Source organism: Pieris rapae, chromosome W (assembly GCF_905147795.1).
Source record: "Pieris rapae chromosome W, ilPieRapa1.1, whole genome shotgun sequence".
NCBI lineage: Eukaryota > Metazoa > Arthropoda > Insecta > Lepidoptera > Pieridae > Pieris > Pieris rapae.
Genome location: NC_059533.1, coordinates 1,838,196 through 1,858,674, shown reverse-complemented (window position 1 = coordinate 1,858,674; position 20,479 = coordinate 1,838,196). Strand labels below are relative to the sequence as shown.

The 20,479-nt window shown below is 33.1% G+C and overlaps 1 protein-coding gene across 1 annotated transcript; it reads right to left on the bottom strand.

The window, feature by feature from the left end:
• Positions 1 to 16,162: 16,162 nt before the first annotated feature.
• On the bottom strand, positions 16,163 to 19,848 carry LOC123690512. The gene is made up of 5 exons (XM_045633907.1): positions 19,744 to 19,848; positions 18,849 to 19,079; positions 17,368 to 17,508; positions 16,900 to 17,005; positions 16,163 to 16,295 (listed from the first exon to the last, which is right to left on the bottom strand). The coding sequence occupies exons 1-5, from the start codon at positions 19,781 to 19,783 to the stop codon at positions 16,244 to 16,246; spliced, it is 570 nt and encodes a 189-aa protein (XP_045489863.1). The 5' UTR covers positions 19,784 to 19,848; the 3' UTR covers positions 16,163 to 16,243.
• Positions 19,849 to 20,479: the final 631 nt, after the last annotated feature.

Below are 20,479 nucleotides of genomic sequence, written 5' to 3'. Positions count from 1 at the left end.
TTTACAGTACCTTTATATAGTAAGGGATACACTTTTTAATAGGATTCACTTTGTATTTACTAGGTTATTTTAGTAAAAACTTCACACAACCGCTTGCTTTGCGTCAAGGTATCCGGTGTATTTATAACTCGTTACTATGTTGGTAAGTGTTTTGAAGGTTGAGATTTAAGAGAACAGCACAATAAAATAGTTAAGATCACATAAATCACGTTACGAATATATAGTGCTTTTATTTCATGAAAGCGTATTTTATTATTATTATACACAACATTTCCTGAAGGTGATTATTTAGTCTACAACTTCCTACTATGTAATTTAGCTTTGAGTTTATATACAATTCTTCTTTTATTGAGAATCATAAGTCAAATTAGTTAAACTAAACTAAGATTATTTTTTTAAAGAATATTAAAAAAAAACAATATTTTAAAGACCTTAATTTAACCAACATAACTTAGAGGCCCAAACTCAAGATTACTTTATTGATATAGGTAACCAGCGACACTTATCACTAGTCAACAGATAAGATGATAAATTGATTCTTAATTTACTTTTACTACTAGTTCCCAAGTCAAACGCGTAGAGCGGGCAAGAAACTCTATGCCACTCTTTTTAATCCCCAAATATGAGTCACAATTTTTTTTCCAACTGGAGCAAAAAAATCCTAAGGATTTGGATCATTTAAATAAACATTCACATTTATAAAAAAAACTTTATTGATTAATTTACGTTTAGCGAGTGTTTTAAATTTATTCAGTAAAAATTCTCTTATTTCGATTGAGAGTTTCTTGCAAAAACGAACACAATTTCCATATAAAGAGTGGTTTATCTTCTGGAGCCTGGTTGGTCGTACGTTTAGATTTGTTATGTATAAGATAATTAAAAAACAGATTCACATTGTATTTATTTATTTATAAAATATTAGCAACTTAACCTATGTGCAAATGCTTCATCGTACGCAAATTCTAAACTTTGGTTTAATAGCAGGATCTTTAAACTTAAAAAGCTTAAAGCTTCGAAACAGGAAATGAAAACTATACGGAAGACTCATATATAACTATTTGAACTATTGGCGGTTTTTGCTGAGTTGGTGATGGGCTATTTATGTTTCGTATGACAGTCTCCAGTGCAGCCTCCCATTCCAACTGTCGCTTATCAGAGAGGGAATTTCGACCCCCACCCATTCGTGGCATTGTTACCTGTAAAAAACATTTTATAATTTAAGAGTGCAGTGCAGTAGTGGCTTAAGACATGCTTAAGTCTTGGGTTCAAATCCTGGATGCAATTACCCATACTCGTACTGTTAAGGTAAACATTTTACGGGGTCTGCCTAAAAAGGCATAAATATGTACGGAATAAATTAGAAGGCTGTCAGTTGTATTAACTAGGTCATGCTATTTAAAAAAAAGGAATAAAGAAAGCCTTTATTTACATATTAACGTAAAAAGAATGTACTCTAGCCCCCGCACTAGAATAATAATAATATAATAATAATAAGCGAAGAATAACTTAAAAATAGAAAAATATGGATGAGGCATTTCTAAGGGTCCATACAATATACATACAGATACTTGACCATCTAAACTAACCTTAATTTTTTGATACCTATAGTACTGCTTAAACAACTTTCTTATTACAAAAATGTATTTGATTTACATAAAAAACTTAATATGTGGTTGCGCCAAATTCGCATTTTTTTTATCTTAATGGTTGCTCAATATATCCATCCTTAATGTCCTTCCCTATGACGGCACTAGTACCGGAACGGGCTGTAGGTGACGCACAATAATGCGTCGACATTTAAGAAAAAGGGAAATTGAGCAGCGGGTAGTATTAATTTGGTCGCCTCGCAGTGTGTTGATTTTTTTGTTTCGGACTCCGCACGCTCGTATCGTTTCATTTAAACTTATTAATTATTTATTTTTTACTGTCTATTGTAATAATTGTTTTGTGATATATATATCGTTACATACTTTTTCGGTGTCTGTGATAAAATTAGTGGAAGAAGCCAAATCCAGCAGCAAGAAGCCACATCCAGCCATAAGACAGGAAGCCAAGAAGGTTGAAGGTACTGTGCCGTGTCCTTTCTTTCTTTCTCCAATATAAGACCCAAATATTGAGCAACCAAACTTTAGAAAATTACAGTCGACTTTAAATTGCAATAGATATAAATAATATAATCAGCAACCAGCGCCGCCATATCGTATATACGAGCGAGATACACGTCGCCATTAGCCGTCCCAATTTTAGTCTTCACTCTAACATGCATCTTTAATGCCTTTTTTAATTTGTCAAACAAACCAATATTGCAAATTTAAGACGACAATTGATTAAATTCTAAGAAATATTAACTAAGGAATTAATTAAACTTTAATAATAATATGATGAGTGTTGGCCTAGTGGCTTCAGCGTGCGACTGTCATCCCTGAGAACGTAGGTTCGATCCCCGGCTGTGCAGAAATAGATACTCGCTCGATCGGTGAAGGAAAACATCGTGCGGAAACCGGCTTGCCTTAGACCCAAAAAAGAAAGTCTATGGCGTAAATGAGGCTTTTGATGAAGATTATTAAGTTGGATTATTAAGTTGGATTATTAAGTGAAGATTATTTTGTGGTAAATTTTATAATTGTACTAGCAGACTCAGCCAAGCGTTGCTGTGGCTAAGGTTTTTGTTATATTACATAGTAGTAACCTATTCAAGGGAAACGGTAGGAGAACTTATGTGAAAGTTACAACTTATGCTTATGTGAAACGTTGGTACTTTTAACACAGCGCCATCTGTTAGAATTCTATCAAATAATAAACAAATAATTTGCAATAAAATAAAATTGCGACTATAATTAAAGATCTAAACTATCCTATCTCTTAAGTTGGACCAGACTGCTCAATCTGTGTCAATTTAATTTTAAATCGGTTAAGTTGTTTAGGAGTCCATCGCGGACAAACATCGTGACAGGAGATTTATATATTTTAAGATATGTCACACTGACAAGAGTAAACATTACTAATATATTAATCATAATACTTATATATTGTTTTATTCAATTGTCAAATAAAACTACTTAATTACATGCCGCTCGCAAAGTATTAGTGTAATATACCTACTCATAACACAGAACATTCCTAGGAGGTTAGTGATTTATGTTTTATATTAATGAATATATTATTTTATAATAAAATAAAATAATAAATCAGTGTATCTCAGATTTCCGTATCTGTTTCATGATCATTCGTTGTGTTCAATGTAATAGATGCCTGTACCTAACACAAGTCGGCAAGTAGGGTTTCTCAAGATCTTTTCCTTTACCGTTCGAGCGACTGTTAACGCCCAAACCTAATAACCTATCTCTATCCAACTGAAATAGACATCTTAATCCAAATATTGATAAAAGTGTGCCAATAACCAATCGATGGATTGTAACAGCCATCTGTCGTTACAAGTTATCCATGGTAGGTTGGATCAGTGTATTGAACTGTTTTTTTTTTAAACACTAAAAAAACAGTTCAACTATACCAGTTTTTAAAATAATTAAAAAGCTATTTGATATGTTTTAAACATATGCATGTATATATTTAAAACATATCAAATATTATACGGTTTTATATAGTTTATTTGGTTTATATTGATTATCAAATATAAGTGTAAAAATGAGCGAAAAGATTGCATTCTATCCGTCGCCATAAATGTATTGTCTTCGTAGGGTTTGGTTATTGGGTTGCAGATAGGAGATCGATCGATTGAAAACAATCTGAGATCTGGATCAATTGTGGATTAATTATTTGGTTCGGGCATAAATGTGCACTGACGACAACCGAACCCACATCATGGAGTCTAAGCTGATGCTGCTAGACCTACGCATTTTGTTACATACCTGCTGATATGGACATCATCAGTCGTGACTGCTCAGCTTCCACCTCGTAAACGACACATTTCGGCTCTTCTACAAAAATCACATCAATATCGGCACCACTTTTTTTTGCCGTTTCAGCCTGTCTTTTAGTATCCTAAAATTTAAAAAAAAATTGTAATTTGCGGGTTTCCATTGGATAGCAGTTTTTATATTCCTATTTAGTACCACTAACTTAGTTGTAATCTTTTTGTAAATTTTTTTATAGAACAGGAGGCAAACGGGCAGGAAGAAAAGAGCGTACCAATTTTTAAAAGGCCGGCAACGCACTCGCGAGCCCTCTGGCGTTGAGAGTGTCTATGGGCGGCGGTCCTGTCTGTGTGCCCCCTGTTCTATAAAAAAAATACCACTAAAACTCCGAGCCAGAGGACTCGCTTCGGTGGTCAGCTGGTGCCAGATAGTAGTGATCACTCTTATCCTTTTATTGTGTAAATAAAAATCAGTGGCGCTACAACCTCTTTAGGTCTTGGCCTCAGATTTCTGAATCTGTTTCATCATCATTTTTAAATCTATCTAATAGGCAAGTAAGTGATAAGCCTCCATTGCCTGACACCGTCGTTGACTTTTTGGGTCTAAGAGATGTCGGTTTCCTCACGATGTTTTCCTTCAGCGTTCGAGCAAATGTTAAATGCGCACATAGAAATACATTTCATTGGTGCACAGCCGGGGATCGAACCTACGACCTCAGGGATGAGAGTCGCACGCTGAAGCCACTAGGCCAACACTGCTCCTTGTGTAAATAATCATAAAAAAACCAGTAACCTTCTTTGCTTCTTCAAAGTCAAAAATCATTTATTCATATAAATAACACAATGTACACTTATGAACTCCAAAGAAGAAACATTGTACTCCTATTTTCCATTCCGTATTTTGACATTTCATTTGCTACTAAAAAGTTCTCCACCAAAAAGGGACAAATTAGGCCCATTTGAGGGCAATAAAAAATAAAATGCTACGTATGTGTGTGTTTTACCTACAAAGAGGTAAATCTAAATAATTACTTACTCAAGTGACCTTATACAAAAATAACAAATATTTCAATATCACGAACATTATATTGAATTAACTTTAATTACTTAATTTTATTCATTAGCTGGCATCACTGCACTCTAATTCTAGGTAGTAAACCTTTTTAATAAAATAAAATGTTATCTTAACATGGGTTTTTTACTGTTGTTTTGTTGTTGTTTTTTTACTGTGTGTGGTCACGGTTACTAAAGACAAAATGTGTTGAATATCAAAAAGTATCTCAACTGTATAAAATATCATATTATCGGTATTTATTTCCCCGGAGTTGATATCGTCTAGTCACACGACTAGCACGCTGTAAAGCACGCGAATCGTCGGGAAAATTTAAAATTATTTATAATAATACATAGCTTCAATCCGTTAAAAAAGTGTTTTCTTTAAATGTGTAAAAGTTAAGTTAATAAAAGACAATACTAGGGGCGTATCTATCACTCTCCGTTAAACCACTTTAAATGTGGAGCACCGCACTTAATAAATGGATACATTTACTAACAAATAAAATGTATTTATAGAATTAGATGTTCAGACTCGTATTGAAATTGAAAAATGTGCCCGGTCAAAAAGGTTTGCCATCTCTGATATGTGAATGATATCTGTCAGAATTCTATAGAATTAAAAATCGAAATACATGCTTCTAATTTACTGCCAGTTGTCAAATCAAGGGCGTAGACCGGAAGAGAAGAACTGGCAATAAACTCTCCGCCACGTGAAACACGCTGTAGATTTTTGGTAATAATATTATACAGTCAAAATCAACAACAATCATCAATAACAACATCACAGGAACTACTCATATTTGGTCGTAAAATCCAAGAGTCGTAACAGTCAATGACGTTCTTGTCATGTCTCTATTTTTTAGTTACATTTATAACGAATTAATTATTAAATTTTAAACCGCGGTTTTTCTATTAAATGCGGTGTCCTTGTTCATCAAAACATTTCATATCTTAAGTATCTTTGGGCACATCAGTGGAAAAGCCGCACTCATCAAATTCATAAATGAATTATGATATAATATTAAGATAGAAAAATGTAGTGAAAATAAATAAATGAAATAAAAAAATAGTCTATAAACACCGCTACAACATAAAATCAATTTGTAGGTCTTTCAAAACAGTATCGCTACAAATAAATATACAATAAAATTTCTACGGTTGATAAAAAATCTTAAAAACTTCTAAAAATAAACCTCTATAGGTCAAATTTATATTATTTTATTTATGAAATAGCTGAAAGCGACTTACAAGCAGGATAGGCAACCATGCATGGTGAAGTCAAGTTGGGTAGGCGTCGTCATATATAACCTAATAAACTCTAGAAGAGGGACAAGACAAAAGTTCCCATAACCGACGAGTAAGCATGGTAAATGTTATGAAACTAGATAAAGCGAGTGATATACATCAGGACCGTAGTAATTGGAGATTGTTAGAAAAAGGTGTGAATGTATAAATAAAGTATATATACTAATATAGATTAAATGAGGACTATAACACGGTAAGTGGATACAATGTTACTAATGTAGCATTGTAAATGGTGATTGCTTTTAAATTATTTAATAAGCGTATTTTTTAATTTTTATATAAAAACTGAGAACCCTGACAGAACAAAATTAATTTTTTTCTTTCTTGGCATAATTACTACAAGACTTTATAAAATCTATGTATTAAAAGAAGCCGTAAAAGTGACATCGTATATGGTCGATGTTATAAAAAAGTCGAGGCATTTCATAATATGCAATTTGATTATTTCAATACTTTGTCACTGCCTTATGGTATTTTTCAATAATGCCTTGATCCATAAAATCAAAGTCAAAGTCAAAAAGAATTTATTCATATAGGTAACATAATGTACAGTTATGAACATCAAAAAAAGAATTTTGATTTGTAACTACCAGTTGTTAAATCAAGAGAGTAGAACGGTAGAGAAGAACTGGCAATAAACGCTCCGCCGCTTTCTTTATTCGCCTAGTTTTTTTTTCTTGTTTTACACAACATTTCTAAGGAGCGGCAACCATTAGACCATGTTCCACATCTTAATAATATAATAAAATAAAAATAATAATAATAAAATAATTAAAAACAAAGATTTGTCTCAGATTGTCAAAGTTCCTCAATCAGCAGGACGCATGGTGAAATAGGAGCACGCATTTTAATTCTCGTGGGAACAACACAGAAATATAAAGTCGAAATAACTAAGATCACCGCATTCACGAATTCAAGTACGACCAGTCACCACAAGTATTACCCGTTCACAGGTATGACGCATGGCCAGCCATCGGCCCCATCGCTATATTTTAGAACTCCTCTTAAACGGCTGGAATTCACATGCCCGATAGATGGCGCTGCAGTCGATATCTAGGGCATTTATCTAAATAGCAATAACCACCAAGTATGTACATAAATTTTCTATGTATGTCTCCGTAATAAAACTCCTAATCGGCTGTATAGATTTTTTGTACGTAAGACAACGTCTGTCGGATCCTCTAGTATCTTATAAAATCCATGGCAGCCCTTCTTATTAAAACCTATAGTATTACTACCAAAATTATGGTAAATATCAAAGCTTTAGTAGAGTTTATTATTTATATTCTATACCATCATATGCGATTATTCAAGCTGTATCTAGCTGCCATCCACAACTAATGACATCAATTTTTTACATTATCCTATACGGATAAGTATACATCATACCTTACAACTCATTAAACAACCAAAAAAGAAGTGTAATTAGGCGAACACTTTACACTATTATGATCCTAAACTCACTAACAACAGCGAGAATTGCTATAACACAACTTATCCCGTATGAGGTAAACTTGAACTTTCGACCTCAAACACAATACGTTTTGTTCGGGTCCACGTAAGAGCTTTTATTAATAAGTACTTTACTTACATAGAAAGTTTTTGATAACTAAAATGTTCAATAGTGGTTATTATAAAGATAAGCAGATTATGACTTAATAAATACTGCTATTGATCGTGTAGATTGGGTGACACTACTAGCCTCGTCCCATTCTAAAGACGCTGTTGCCATCTTTTACTCAAAAATAAATGAAATTATTGCTGCTAGCGTGCCATTCTCTAGACCTAAATCCCGTAAGCATCCAGTTTGGTTTAGCAGAGGGCTGATAAGAGCTCTTAATCGTAAGAAGAAACTTTGGTGTCGTTGGAAGACCTACAAAAAGTTGCTCGACTATCAAGAATTTTCTTTATTAAGGGCGCGCATTAAGGGTCTTATGAAACTCTGCTATAATCGTTACATACAAGGGATTGAACTATCGTTAAAAACAAATATCAAATATTTTTGGAAGTACACGTCTACGCTAAAACAGACTAACTTAGGATACCCTAAACTAATAAAATATGGCAGTATTTCATCTGACGACCCTAAATAAATAGTTGAGCTGTTTTCAAACTATTTTCAGTCAGTATTTGAATCTCAAACTGACTTAGGTGGAGGCACTATGTACACCGTTGATGAGAGCCTTTCCAGTAACTCTCAGATCCTTCTGAATAATTTATTTTTCGACAAAGATGAAATCAGCAAAGAATTATTTTTGCTTGATCCAAATAAAGGTCCTGGTCCAGATCAAATTAGACCAGTTTTTCTTAAGCGTACATATCGGTCATTATGTGCCCCCTTACAGATTATTTTCAATAAGTGTATGTCCAGTGGCACATTCCCTGACTGCTGGAAATTATCTTACATAACGCCTATCTTTAAGGGTGGTTGGTGAAAGGAGCGATGTCGAAAATTACCGACCGATTTCAATACTCTCTGCAATCCCTAAAGTTCTGGAAAGATTAGTTCACCAACGCATTTATTCCAGTCTAAGGCATGTTATTATAGACCAACAGCACGGATTCGCAGCTGGTAAATCTACTCTCTCAAACCTCCTTGTTTTCAGTAATTATATTTTTAACGGTTTAGATAATAACCACCAGATAGACACAATCTACACAGACTTTCAGAAGGCTTTCAGACTTTTTTGATAAAGTTGACCATATGATGCTTTTACAAAAGCTGTCTTTTAATGGTATTAAGGGCAATCTTTTAAGATGGTTTACAGCATATCTACATAATCGTGTTCAATCGGTGGTTATAAATGGGTTTACTTCTTCTCAAATAGTAGTGACATCCGGCGTCCCCCAGGTCTCCATTCTTGGGCCGTTGCTCTTTTCCTTATATATTAATGACATATCCAAATGTTTCTTACACTGCAATTACTTGCTCTATGCAGACGATTTAAAGTTATACAGAAAGGTAGTTACACTTTCTGACGTGAAACTTATCCAGGAGGATCTCGATAGGCTTGATGACTACTGCCAAATAAACAAATTATTCTTGAAATATAGTAAGTGTCAGCATATCGTGTTTACAAGAAAAACACATAACACAATCACCGCCAACTTCACCCTTGGATACCATGCCCTCGAACGTGTGCGGTCTGTAAGGGATCTTGGTGTCCTTTTTGACTCCAAATTAACCCTAGATAAGCACATAGGCTTAATTATTAATAAAGCCTACCGCATGTTAGGTTTCATAACACGAGTCACTAGACCCTTCAAAGACAAAACCACATACATCCACCTTTATAAGATGCTCGTGCAATCCCAGTTGGAGTACGCCTGTCCCATCTGGAATCCGCATTACGCTATATATGTCGCACAACTGGAGGCTGTACAAAAGAAATTTTTACGAATTATCGGATGAATAGTGGTAGGGCTAATTACAAGGAACTTTTAAAAAAATATAAATTACCTTCTCTGAGTACTAGGCGTAATCTAATAGATTGTGTCACAGTGAGAAAAATATGCGTAAATAAAATAAGTTGTTCAGATCTTCTTGAACTCATACCATTTAATGTTCCTGCCAGGTCTCTACGCTTACATAGAACTTTTAATTTTCAGACTCCCAGAACCAACATTGGGTTCCGCGAGCCTCTTCACAGGATGTGTTCTTCTCTAGATTCAATCAAAAACATTGACCCTTTTTCGCACTCCACTACTGCTTTGTTTAAGAATAAAATAAAGCAGCTCTTAATGTCTTAACTCTCTACTATTATTATGTGTGTTGTTGTCATGTGTTATTTTTGTGTTGTATAAGTGTAACCTGTTGTGGATGCATCCAATGTGTTTGTATTGTGTTTTATTTTTGACTTTGTTTTTATTATAAGGATGTATCTGTCTGGTTTCCCAATAAATAAATAAATAAATAAGACAGAGATAATAGCATTTATTTAAAAGCAGTTACGAGATTTGTTAAGAATATGTATAAAGACGCAATTGTATAATCCGATCATACACATGACTAGCACCCTTGTTACCAATACAATAGTTCTGTCTGGTATTTAATGTATTGTCACATTGCCAACACATTCGTTTTCATTTATTTAGAGTAGTTTGATTTGATTCAAGAAATATATTCGAACGAATTATGTTCAGTTCTAAATATTATGTATAACCTAGGTTAATAAAATATGTAAGGTATAGGTTAATATATAAACGTTGTTAAGTTTATGATGGTATCCTAATTCTAGCTAAAATGTGAGCATATATTGACATTCTGAAGGATTTAATCATTTTTCATGTATCGATGTCACCTTTTTTGTCCGACACATAGACAAGCTTTGTTGGAACTTGCCGGGTTCGTTACGATGTTCTGCTTGTACTTATTGTTAAGTTTGAATTAAAGAAGTAAGTTTTTAATGCGTTCATTCTTAAATGATGAAACAAGTTACTATGTATAAGCTCTGGCCGTGTACCTTAATGGAAAGTAGAAAATTCTGTCTTTTTTACTAATAAGTTTTTGATACAATAATCTAAAGTTAGGGTCAACTATATAATTATAATATTGTTGAGAATGAAGTAGCCCATAACCAAACTAAACAGTAAAGGTCTAAGATGCCATAGAGGATGGTTTAATTAGTAAACAACGTTACAAAAAAAATCTTTTGACCAACGGCTTTCACAATATATGTGTGTGTGTGTACCGAAGTACTTCCGTATAGTTCTAAGACCACAATGCTGTAATTACATGAAAAAGTTAAACTTAAAATTGCAGCAACAGACCGTTGAACGCGGGACATGTTGTAGATTGATGAGATAAGTGTCACTTGAACAAGGAAGAGGCGACGGAACCGTCCGATCTCAACTGCCAATAACATTTCAGCAGGCAGACTAGGTCAGCTCGTATTAATTGCTTTGCTGATTACCAATTGCTGATTAGGAGACTCATTAATTTCTAATTTTAAAATCAAAATTTTACACTTGTTTTAAATATTAAATGGTTTTGTTTCGCTTCTTATCTACGTTTATTAATTCAATAATTGTCAATAAACATTTTTAATTGAGGTGTCTTTCGCGTTAGCAAAGTGGAAATAAGAAGGTTTTATATCCCAGTAATTAATTTCTGAATATATATATGCTACTTAATACAATATATAAAATTCTCGTGTCACGGTTTTGTAATAAAACTTCTCCACAATGGCTCTACCGAAACGACAAAATTTCATGAAAATCATGAAATGTTGTGTGCATAACCTTACCTATATGGTTAGGTTAGAATGGGACACGGAATTTTTCATACCCCTAAATGTTAAGGGTAGTACAACCCAAATTTTTTTTAGGCAATTATTCTGGTTTTGGTTTTTACACAATATACAAAAATACATAAATAAAACCCTTAATTTTCACCTCTCTACGATCCTTTTTTCTTTTTTAATTAGTTATTTAAACATTTTATTCCGGATAACCTAACAGTCTCTGGGTTATAGCAGTATTCTATGTTGTTATGAACTAAAAGATAAGCTAAGTAAAATCACATTAAAGAGAAACGAAGTTCACCGAGGCAGCTAGTATAGTATATTAATTTTGAAATACTTACTTATAAATATAACATAAAGATTTTACGTACGATGGAATTTTCCTGGAACTGCGCTTAGAAGTTATAAATGCTGTTTTATATGTTCATTTATAGAAACAAAACATTTTATTCATTTATATAAGGTATGTTTTCAGTTAATAGGTATGTTAAGCAAAAAAGCGAATAATCTTGCTAATTAAGCTCTAAAATACTAAAATATGCTTTTTCCTATTCAAAGATCCTGTTTCCTGTTCAGCAAAAAGGTTTACATACATTGATTTCACTATTATAAGTATAAACATATGATTTGCCCTTTAAAGTATTGTTTACTTTGTTTGTTTGTTAATACATATACTTAGTATAAGCTATATAATTTGTTTTTCTGGGATCCAGTATCAGTTTAGTAATTTTTTTTGTTCCTGTTTAGTTTCTTCTTAATGTAATATATAATAATATGTAATATGCATTTTTGCACTTCTTGCCTACCCTATGTAATACATTTTTTTTCTTCACTCACAGTGGTTGCCTGGAAGAGATCGCTCGAAAACGATAAGGCCGCCAGTTGGTCTTCTTTTCATTTAACTATGTTCAATTTTTATATTGTAATGTAAATAAGTGTTAATAAATAAAATAAAATAAATAAATGGACAGAATAATATTGATGCAAGCATATAGCCAATGGTTTGTATCTATAGGGACGTAGCAAGTAACCAATAAGTCTTCGTCCGTTCCACTCATCACGGTAGCGAGGGCCACTCAATATGAACCCAAACCAACTTTTTCTTTTAAAACGTTGTTAAGTTTATAATGGCACGATAATTCTAGCTAAAATAGAAGCATGTGTGAGTATTGACATTAATTCTGAAGGATTTAATTTCATTTAATAAATATTGACATTATAATAATTTTGAAGGATTTAATGACTATTCATTTATCGATGTCATCTTTTTTGCCCGACATATAGACAAACTTTGTTGGATCTTGCCGGGTTCGTTACGATGTTCTGTTGCTAGTTCTTATCGTTTAATTTGAATAAAGTAAGTTTTTAATGCGTTCATTCTTAAATGATGAAATAAGCAGGCATGTGGTGGTATACACAACTAATGGGTACCTTAATGGAAAATAGAACATTCTGTCTTTTTTAGTAATATTATTTTAAACAATAAAATTTAAGAGGTGGTAAATCTGTTTTGCTTACTACGTAAATCAAGTTTGTTAGTTAAGAATAGAAGAGCGAGACTCACAACATGTAAGTCACAGAGGAAATATGATAGATGGATAAACAATATTAACTCATTAAATTAAATTGAGTTTCATCATCGGGCGTCGAGGCAGAATACGAAATTCCACCCGTGTCACCTCGACGTCCGCCGTTCCACAACTGCGCGTTTTTCGAGACAGTTTTTGCCGCGCACCACCACTTTGAGGAACCAGCTGCCCACTGAAGTATTTCCGAACCAATTCGATTCAGGGTCCTTCAAGAAAAGGGCGTACCAATTCTTAAAAGGACGGCAACGCACTCGGGAGCCTCGGGCATTGAGAGTGTTCATGGGCGGCGGTATCACTTAATATCGGGTGAGCCTCCAGCCCGTTTGCCCCTGTTCTATAAAAAAAACTCAAACCTCGAATAAATTTATTTTTATTCATTGTTTTAATATTGAAATATTTACAGAGTACGGCAGTGACTTTTAGCAGAATTAAATAAAATCTTAAACATACTGAATATTGAGCAAGAATACGTGACTATAGTTTGTCACAAAACAATAGCAAACATTCGTACCAACCACTAAATATATACAGCATTGCAATACATAAACATAGGTCCTATAAATACCATTATTTTGGCAGTTAAGAAAATAGCAACTGGTGAAAAGAAAATATACAACGTGATCATAAGAGCTACTTCATAAACGATTCTTTTGTATTAAAAATACATGAACCTTTAGTTCCCTAAGCCTTTTCTTCTGCTTAATGTCTTGGTGAAATCAATTCCACGATCTGGCATTTCAGATTATACCTTCCATATTCTCTTACCTCTCTACACATCTTTGAAATTGAAAAAATTCAAACTAATGAAAAGAGCAAAATATTGGTATTACAATTGCACCCAGAGATGAAAGTTGGCATTCTTTTATTATCAAGAAAATTTTCTAAAAGAATTTTTTTATCTAATTACAAATGAAACATATAATGTTGCACGGTTTATATGATATATTTATCTTATATGAGCAACCGAAGACGCTTCAACAATAAACATTGCTTTTTTTTCAATTATTTTATGACATATGACTCTGTTATAAACACTTCAGTAGCTCATTACGAATCTTATAAGATATTTGGGAGCTTCCTAAATATATTTTTAACAATGCTTTGCCGACTCTTTGTTTTCTATATTTAACAGAAAATTCGTTTTATTTGAAAAATATATTTACGCAACTTCAAGTTAAAGCTGGACATGGTATAAAGTATCGGAAAACTGTGCCCTGACGAATACTGTGTGAACACTAGATATATAATATGTACATAGATGTTTTTATGTACGCAGCTTGAATTCTGAGTACATTACATCTTACAGACATAATTTAACATCAAAATAAAGCACTTTTGTAGCTCAGACCGACCTTAGAAATATAAAATTATTAACAATAGGAAAATGATTCAGACACGATTATAAGTTTTGATTTAATACATGAAGCATTTCAGCAATAGGAACGAGATTCTCTAGCCCTGTGGTAAGGGAATGCTGGTAGTGAAATTACCAGTATACATAATATATTATATACACTATATTAACCACCAGATATTATTCATATATACACAAAATTGTATCTTTGAGTCTGCTTTCATTTTCTTACAAAATTTATTACCAACGCCATCTCTGGGTTATTACAAAAAACATTTGTGCAGTTTTAAATTTGATTTATAATACAGCTATCTCATAGATTTCCTAAATTACAAACACCTATGGCGGCGCTGATTGCTAATTATATTGTTTATATCTAATGAAATTTTAAGTGGACTGTAATTTTCTAAGTATGGTTGCTCAATATTTGGTTGAGTTACTAACTCATTAAATTCACTACGAAGTACTTGTATATTAAACGTTTTAATTTGGAAATTTTTTTCGTCTTCCTTACTATTAATATTTAACGACAAATCGTATAATGATTGCATCTTAGAAAAATACGAATTTTGTCGGGCTTGTAATAATAATATGGAACTTTGAACATGTTCTAACTCGATTGGTGAACATTCACCGGCCTTTGTTCTTGTTCTTTTGTCCATATTATCTACAAATAATTATTAATCGTTTCAAAATTAACTTTATAAAATAAAAAATAAAAAAATTAAATATGAACAATACGATTAAATTAAACTATAAACAGATTTATTTCGATTGTTAACTATGAAACAATTTTTAGAAACAAGTGATGTAGGTACTAATGTTACGCATGATCATTCTCACCAAATCAGGCACAATATATTATTAAATACGTAAATACGTAATACGGGATATGAAATACGGATAATAGATTTATAAATACATGTAATATTTAAAATCTATATTAAAATTGTCGTTATACAGGTAATAAAAAATGCCCACCGGCAATTTCACCTAACGAACAAAATTGAAAGAAAATATACGAAAATAAATATGCCTAACTAAGAGATATGATACATATCCGGCTCGAAGGACCAACTTAATGGCGGCGCTGGTTGCTAATTATATTGTTTATATCTAATGAAATTTTAAGTGGACTGTAATTTTCTAAGTATGGTTGCTCAATATTTGGGTCTTATATTGGAGAAAGAAAGAAAGGACACGGCACAGTACCTTCAACCTTCTTGGCTTCCTTTCTTATGGCTGGATGTGGCTTCTTGCTGCTGGATTTGGCTTCTTCCACTAATTTTATCACAGACACCAAAAAAGTATGTAACGATATATATATATATCCCAAAACAATTATTACAATAGACAGTAAAAGATAAATAATTAATAAGTTTAAATGAAACGATACGAGCGTGCGGAGTCCGAAAAAAAATATCAACACAATGCGAGGCGACCAAATTAAAACTACCCGCTGCTCAATTTCCCTTTTTCTTAAATGTCGACGCATTATTGTGCGTCACCTACAGCCCGTTCCGGTACTAGTGCCGTCATAGGGAAGGACATTAAGGATATATTGAGCAACCATTAAGATAAAAAAAATGCGAATTTGGCGCAACCAACATATGTATGAAAAAAATATTTAGAAAATTTACAATTTTGATTTATTTTATCGATGACACATTCATCTTCATAATATCCAAATAGGCCGCGAATAATTCGAGTCAATTATAAAAATTATATTAAATATCTTTAAAAATTAAGATTAAATTGTCCATATATCTACTAACAGTTATAATTTATCTCTAATTGCTTGTAGCAGTCTTTATTGTCTTAATTAAACGTGTATTGTAAAATCCCTTCTTTCTTGCTCTTGTCGCTGAGGGTATCTGTAATTAAAATAATAGTCAAACAGTCGAATTAGGTTCCTAGTGTAAAATAATTTATTAACTAAGTGACATACGCCCATGGAAAATTATTTAAGAGTACAATTCACTCAAGTTTATGCTAGTTTTGAATAGATACAATAGATAGCGCAACAATAAGTTTAAAAGAAATAATAATTATCCAAAGGAATTGATAGCGACATCTATTGCAATTTTCATAAATATAATAGCATAGCAGGAAAATCACATCTACCGTAACCCTAGATTAATAAAGTCCAAAATTAGCGCCATCTATTGTGTTTTACTGACAATAGGTGAAGATAAAAGAGTACGGAACTATTTTCAGATAGATACAGATTTCGCTTGATTATCATTAAAAAAAACTAATAATACTTTTTTTCTGAAATTGTTCCATTAATCAATTAATATTTTTGTATGTATAATATTTACTTAGTGCGTAAAATCAACTCGAACTCAACTTTTGAAATGCAGGAATCTTTCTGATTAAAAATAAAATATTTACAAGTAAGCCTGCAAACCAATATAAGACTGCGTTTGCGCTATAGACAATATTTGAACAAAAGTTACTGCTGGTACTAAATACTACCTGGCAGAAGTAGGTGTGTGTCGGCGTGGTCTCCTGCGAGCCTTGTCCCTTGAGCCTGAAGTGCAGGATTCAGCGCTGGAATCCGTCACACCACGAAATACTTCCTCTGTAACACATTTTTGAAGTTATAATTCTTTTGGTGCGTTAGGGTAAAACGATGAGAGTAAATTTTTACTAGTTTTTTTTTAAATTTTAACCCTGAAGTTAGATAGGCAGTCAATTTTGTGATTATACAACTTTCAATGTATTAAATACCTTTTTTCTATTGTTAGTATCCTAAACCCAAAAAGTCGACGGCGTGAGTCTGGCACAGGAGACTGATCACCTACTTGCCTTTTAGATTTTCAAATGATCATGAAACATAAATCTGAGGACCACACCTAAAAAGGTTCTAACACCACTGATAATAATAATAATAATTAAATTTATTTTAGTTAGGCATTCAATTATACTTACTAACAAGCATACCTTTGTTAGGCACGGCGCAATGTATCCGGTAGGCAGCGCTAGACGTACACTCGGCGCATGGTTCGGGTGACCCGGATGAATCCGAGTCAGATTCACCTCGACGCACCATCAGCGTCATCGCTCGGGATAGCGTATACTCGTCTGCAGATACGTTTAATTTAATGTCATAATATTTTTTATAAGAAAGTGAAAGTCTATTATTTATTTGTTATACATGGCCCATACATGGCCAAGTTTTAACTAAAAATAATATAAAACTAAACAATTCAGTTATTTCACAAAATCCTGCTAACCACTAGTATTTTTGAAGTATATTTATAAATCACAGTATATTACGCCCACTCACGCTTCACAAAAAGCTAAAGAAACGACGAGAAACCCATTTAGCAGCGAGAGTAACCGGGTAATGGGAGGTTTTTGACTCTGGACAGTTCAAGCCGTTTCTGCCAGAAACATAACCTTCTTTTGCACCCTTTCAATTTCCCATAATATCTTTCATCAGGGGATCATATAATGTTGCTGGTTTCAAGCTATATAATGATGAATAAAGCGCCGAGGGGGAAGAAGAAGAGGGCGCCCCAAGAAAAGGTGGATAAGAAAATAGAAGTGGTAACAGGTAATAGAGAAAGAAAGCCTCGGACAGAGTCAGTTGAAAAAAGCTAGAGGAGGCCTTTACCCACGAATAGGTTCCGATGGACGGTACTAACATATAGGATACTAGCGACCACCCCGGCTTCGCACGGGTGCAATGCTGATACTAAATACACTACAGAAAATCTGTGAACGTTGTATATAAAAATGTGGGTTATCCATAAGAGATAGACATAATATACCATCACGGACTTTTCTGTAGACTTTTTCATGGCATTTTTGTTTATGACATTTTCTTTTGAATTATTGTATGTAAAAGGAGGATAAAACTTGCTGAGTTTCTTGCCCGTTCTTCTCAGAACAAGACCTCCTGGTAGTCTTGCGAACGGATGGCGTAGTTTTGCTCTTTCGCGAATTTTGTAAACGTTTTTGACATTCATAAGCATGCCTTAAGTCGCATCTAAACTGAATAAATAAATTTTGATTGATTGATTGATTGAATGTGTACAATACTTAGTGCATTATTTTGATGCCTGCGTTTGCAATGTAAGCGGAAAAAATGTAATTATTTACGACAACACATTAGAAACCTGAAAAATAACAGTACTTCTCTACTATTTAATGGATGTTATTATACATATAAACCTTCCTCTTGAATCACTCTATCTATTAAAAAAACCGCATCAAAATCCGTTGCGTAGTAGCAAAGATTTAAGCATACAAAAGGACATAGGGACAGAGAAAGCGACTTTGTTTTATAATATGTAGTGATAGTGATTTAACAGTGTATTATCTTTTTTGTCACGATCAGAAATTAAACGGGCTTTATACCTATTATTATTATTATATTATTAAACTTAAATTTTTATTATCTACTTTTTTTAACTTACCCGAATCAACAGGATCTCGGTGCATATGCGAGCGATGAGGAGGTACTGCACTTAAGGGCGCGGGTTCAGCACGACCGAACGTTCTAAGTGTCCCACTAGCACCCGTCCCCACTGACCCCACAGTTCCAACAGGACCCACTGACTTCACTGAGCCTGCTGTATCTACACTTTCACTGCAAACGGCGCCGCTTGACATGCTAAATGTTGCATATGGACTTATTTCATACATTTCTGAAATAAAATTGCATGCATGAGTACTATACATATAACATAGTTTATGTAAAGGTCGAAAGGACATTGATATTTCAATTATTTGATTACGTTACAAACTACACATTATGTTAAAATATATGAAGTATGATTTTTAAAACATTTAATGTAACTTGCACTTTTGTAATACTAATATTTTTTATTTTATATAGCTTACTTTTAAATGATTTTATTACGATGAACATTCCTAACCTACTCAAAAATATCTCACTAATGAAATAATTCTTTGAGAAATGAAGTATCTTTGAACCAATCGTGGTGTTTTATACATTTTACATTCAACCGCTCGCACATTCTAATTTGGTTAGCAAAGCGCCACTCACGGGAGAAATACAAATTATTAACAAAATTTCTGTTGAGGTACACCTATTTGTTTTAACACTGGCTGAGCTCACAAGAGTTGCTTGCTATATTGTTAGTTATAAGATTTAGGCATATAAGTTTAATTTTATAATGTTTTTTTATGTAGGATAATTGGTGTGGGTATTGTTTTGGAGTTCTAACGTATTAGTGGTAACTGTTAAGGTAGAATAATGTAGTGGATTAAATAAATAAATTTTCATATATTTGTTTTAAGTTTGTAATACCTTATCAAATTGGAAGAATTTATTCTAAATTAGTTTACCTTGCTGGTCTTTCTTGCTAGTTTTTATAGGTGATGACATATAGACTTGTAGACAGTTGCGCCGATTGTCTCTTTTCTCTACTGATTTCTCATCTTCAGATACACTGCTCGAAACATTTTACTCGGCTACTGAAATAAAATAAAAAAAATATTTTCTCTTTATCAGTCAGATGAAACAACTGTTTTCCTGATTTATACTTACTTATAATACAAGTACAGCATCATAAAAACATAATAAATAATAAATGAACATTATTAAATTAAAATTGTAAGAATATTTATTTTAAATATCTATGTAAATCAAAATGAATTGCAAAATATTGTTACGAAGACGGGTCAACTGCAATGTTTTTAGATTTTTCCACTACTTAGAGAACTTTTCAGCAGGCTGAAATATGATTTATGACCGTTTCAGGAGAGGGTCAATCACATATTAGAAAATCAAAATTTACATAATGTTGCCGTAGTTTTCAGGAGGCTGAAACATTTTTTCAGTCGGTTTCAGAACACGTATAGATGAATGGTACACTTTTCAGCAGACCCGTTTTCAGGCGTTTTCAGGCCTGGTTATAACCCTTTGATGAAGGAATATTCTAGAACGAATTTTCTAGGTGTGGGACAAGCACTGTTTGATACGCGAAAGAGAGAAAAGACAAGAACCTTCTCGAAGCTAGACCGAGAACTCTAGAACGTCGTACGACAAGCACGTAGCAATGTGCGAAAGAGATAGCAAGTA